Source organism: Apodemus sylvaticus, chromosome 22 (genome assembly GCF_947179515.1).
Source record: "Apodemus sylvaticus chromosome 22, mApoSyl1.1, whole genome shotgun sequence".
Lineage (NCBI taxonomy): Eukaryota > Metazoa > Chordata > Mammalia > Rodentia > Muridae > Apodemus > Apodemus sylvaticus.
The window spans coordinates 9426199-9430253 of NC_067493.1; the positions used below are offsets into that span (position 1 = coordinate 9426199).

Below are 4055 nucleotides of genomic sequence, written 5' to 3' on the forward strand. Positions count from 1 at the left end.
ATTCACTTTACACAAACATTTTTCTTTTTGATTTCAATAACTCCTGCATAGTATTCAAAAGCATTTTTACACTTCATTCAACAATAACCAATATCCTCTTGCTATAATAACAGTATTTTTTAAGAGAGAATAGCTGTTTCCAGTGGACAAGCAAACCATATTTTAATTCCTGGTATATTTTCTAAAAATGACTATTTCAATTGCTAACATGGTTCCCTGCCTCAGCTATAAATAATAAATATTATCTATGTTCAAAAACTCATTCCACAGTCCATCATCACTGACTGACTATTGAAGACTTAAAGAAAAGCAGTGGGTTTCATTTGTGGTATTGGAACAAACAAAAGCACATTTCTTGAGAGGACCTGTGATGGACCACATGTACTCCTGTAGCTACTGCTTTATGACTGGATAGTGTGCAATGTATGGAGATGAGAAAAATGCGCTCTCACTTAAATTTCTCAACAAGTATAGATTGATGATAGAGATAAATAGAAAAAATATATAAATATAGATAGATAGTAGATGATAGAAGATAGATAGTATATAGAGACTAATTATTGAAATAAATATTGATGAACAGATAAATATTGCCTAAATATATTTCTGCTAAATATAACATACTGTTTTATTTTCCAGCTGCCATGACAACTTTTGTTTTCACAATGATTATGAAAAATAAAACTACAGTGAGTGGATTTCTTCTCATGGGTTTGTCTGACAACCATGACCTGCAGATCTTGCATGCTTTGTTCTTCTTGGTGACATACCTATTTGGCTCAGCAGGGAATTTCATCATTATCACCATCACAACACTGGACCCACAGCTCCAGTCTCCAATGTATTACTTTCTGAAGCATATTTCCATTCTGGACTTCTCATCCCTCTCTGTCACAGTTCCCCAGTATGTTGACAGTTCCCTGGCACGAAGTGGCTACATTTCATATGGACAGTGTATGATTCAGGTTTTTTTCTTCACAGCTTTGGCCTCGAGTGAGACAGCTATTCTCACAGTGATGTCTTATGACCGCTATGTGGCCATCTGCCTCCCACTGCACTATGAAGTCATCATGAGTCCCAGAAAGTGCACTTGGGCTGTGGCAGCTGTGTGGTTAAGTGGAAGCATCTCTGGAACTTTATACACAACAAGTATACTCTCTATCAGATTCTGTGGTGAGAGAATAATTCACCAATTCTTTTGTGATGTCCCCCAGTTGCTCAAGCTCTCCTGCTCTAATGATTACTTTGTAATAATGGGAGTGGTTAATTTCCTGTCTGCAATGGCCTTTTTCTGCTTTATTGGGATTGTCATCTCCTATGTCCACATATTCTCCACAGTTCTCAGGATGCCCTCTGGTGAAAGCAGGCCTAAGGTCTTTTCTACTTGCCTTCCCCATCTCTTTGTTGTCTCATTGTTTCTTTCTACAGGAGCCTTTGCATATCTAAATCCAACCTCAGACTCTCCAACTGCTTTAGAATTTTTATTCTCTATCTTTTACACAGTACTACCTCCAACTCTCAATCCTGTTATTTACAATCTGAGAAGTAAGATCCTAAAGAGTGTTGCAAGGAAGTTACTGTTTAGTACAAAATTCACTGGTTGGAATCATTTGACCCATTGTTTGTGATTGTTAAATTATATATGTGAATGATTTTATTCATTGGTTTTTCTTTAAATTCTTATGGAGTATCATGTTTTGTTTTGTTTTCCTATACATAAACTATGTTATAAAATGATGTACTTATGGAAGTACATTGTCTTCTTTCTTTGTATTTTAGTATTAAAAATGTTGTTCCTTCAAATTAATAAAAAATTTAATAGCCTCATAACATAGATTCACTCGTTTTTAGTTCCTAACACATACACATGAAGACATACTGACAATCTCATTACATTTCTAATATGTTTACAGAGGTAAAATTACAAAAATTTAAACACAGCCATAATCCTAATAGCCCTAGGTCTACCACCAAGTTATAAATTTAAGTCAATAATTTATGTTTCAATTTTTCTTTTAAAATTATTTTTAAAATAATAATTATTAATTATTTTAGTACAAAATTCACTGGTTGGAATCATTTGACCCATTTTTTTGATTGTTAAATTATATATGTGAATGATTTTATTCATTGGGTTTTCTTTAAATTCTTGTGGAGTGTCATGTTTTGCTTTGTTTTCCTATACATAAACTATGTTATAAAATGATGTACTTATGGAAGTACATTGTCTCTTTCTTTGTATTTTAGTATTAAAAATGTTGTTCCTTCAAATTAATAAAAAATTTAATAGCCTCATAACATAGATTCACTCATTTTTAGATCCTAACACATACACATGAAGACATACTGACAATCTCATTACATTTCTAATATGTTTGCAGAGGTAAAATTACAAAAATTTAAAAACAGCCATAATCATAATAGCCCTAGGTCCACCACCAAGTTATAAATTTAAGTCAATAATTTATTTTTTAATTTTTATTTTAAAATTATTTTTGTCTAGCAATATACATTTGTTAGACAAAATATACATCTAGCAAACATATATGATATCAGTAGATAACTTTGCATAGTATTACAGTTATTATTTTCGTAAACTATAGATTTCAATTTATATTGAAATTTGTGTATATTCACTCATTTTTACTATATAAAATATCTTAAATACTTAATTATTGTTAAATTATTGATACATGCATTTGTAATTACCAAGCTTTGTCTGTATAATTGCAAAGAATAGGTTTGTTGGATCAAAGTATACAAAATATTCAACTCTCTTAAATGATGTGACTATATGGCTTTCTACAAATAAGTCATTTATGGTCAATTAAAAATGTAGGTCTAAAGCACTTCTAATAATCTCTTGATTTTACTTGTTTATGAAGAACTATAGATACAGTCAGAAACTCAGAAGTAGATGAAATTCTGCCAGATTTCTGAAACATGGTGATAAACAGCAGTGGAATCTGATGAGATGTGCATTTCAGTAATAATCCTACTCCATCTTTGCAAAATTTCTTTAAATGTGTGTTAGCTCAACAGATCAAGCACAATAATAATACTTGTTAGTGTTCATATTTCTAAAATCTTATATATTTATTTTCTTTTTGTAAGACGCTTTGTAAGAATGATAATCCCTCATTTTAAAGTGGTAAAACAATTCTTCAGTCTCTATTTCTGTTATTCAGACCACTTTTTTTCTATCTACATTTTGTATACACTATATTTAGTCTTAGATATTGACACCTGTAAGAATAAAAGTTGGTCAGTCTAGATTTTCAAGATACAACCACAAATGACTGATCATCAGGCCTTTTACCTCCTCAGACATTGGCTTGTTCTATCCATTTACAGAGGCATGTAAATTACATTTGATTCTTTCTGAGTTGCATATTTTCAGAAATACTTGAGCTAGCCTGTTATTTTAGTAGTTGACTGAATTACAACATAAGCAAATCAATTCCATTTCCTAACTTTATATTTTAGATTTATTTACTTGAGCATCCATTTATAAATTTTGGCTGACAACAAAGTGGCTTATTATTACCAAATGACTTGGTTAAGTAGCTAATATTTGGTTTATAAGTATTTTGTTGTATTCACTCCTAGATATGTTGAATATCTTTATTTTAGTAAATTTATTTTCTTTGAGATTATTGATCTTTCAAATATATAAAAGAACTTTGGGAATGTTGTATTCTTTGATATTAAATAGTTTGCAATTTTTAACAAGTATCAAAAGCTTTGTTGCAGACCCCAAACAAAAAACACTTGTAATTCTTTTTAAAAATAACACATTTCTCAATGCTTGTTATATATTTGCATTTGTGTGGTTCATTTACATATAATTTACTTTATATTAACAGTCACTCTGTGATGAACAAGCAATCACCTGTGAATTCCATAAACTTTAGACATTTCTACCCCTTTCTTCCAAGTTGCAAAGCACTTTCTCTTCTGGTTTTCCAATATCTGGAATATAGATTCAAGACGTAGGTTATAGCATTGGGTGCTCCAGCTGGAGGCACCAGCTTAGAGAAAACTGAAAGAAGAAG

General features: G+C 31.1%; 1 protein-coding gene across 1 annotated transcript; it reads left to right on the plus strand.

The window, feature by feature from the left end:
• Positions 1–665: 665 nt before the first annotated feature.
• On the plus strand, positions 666–1628 carry LOC127673273 (olfactory receptor 14J1-like). Its single transcript, XM_052168849.1, has one exon. It carries the CDS (start codon positions 666–668, stop codon positions 1626–1628), a length of 963 nt encoding a protein of 320 aa, XP_052024809.1.
• Positions 1629–4055: the final 2427 nt, after the last annotated feature.

What these genes read in the sequence shown, in the direction of transcription:
- LOC127673273 (XM_052168849.1), top strand. Translation starts at nt 666, where the DNA reads ATGATTATGAAAAATAAAACTACAGTGAGTGGATTTCTTCTCATGGGT.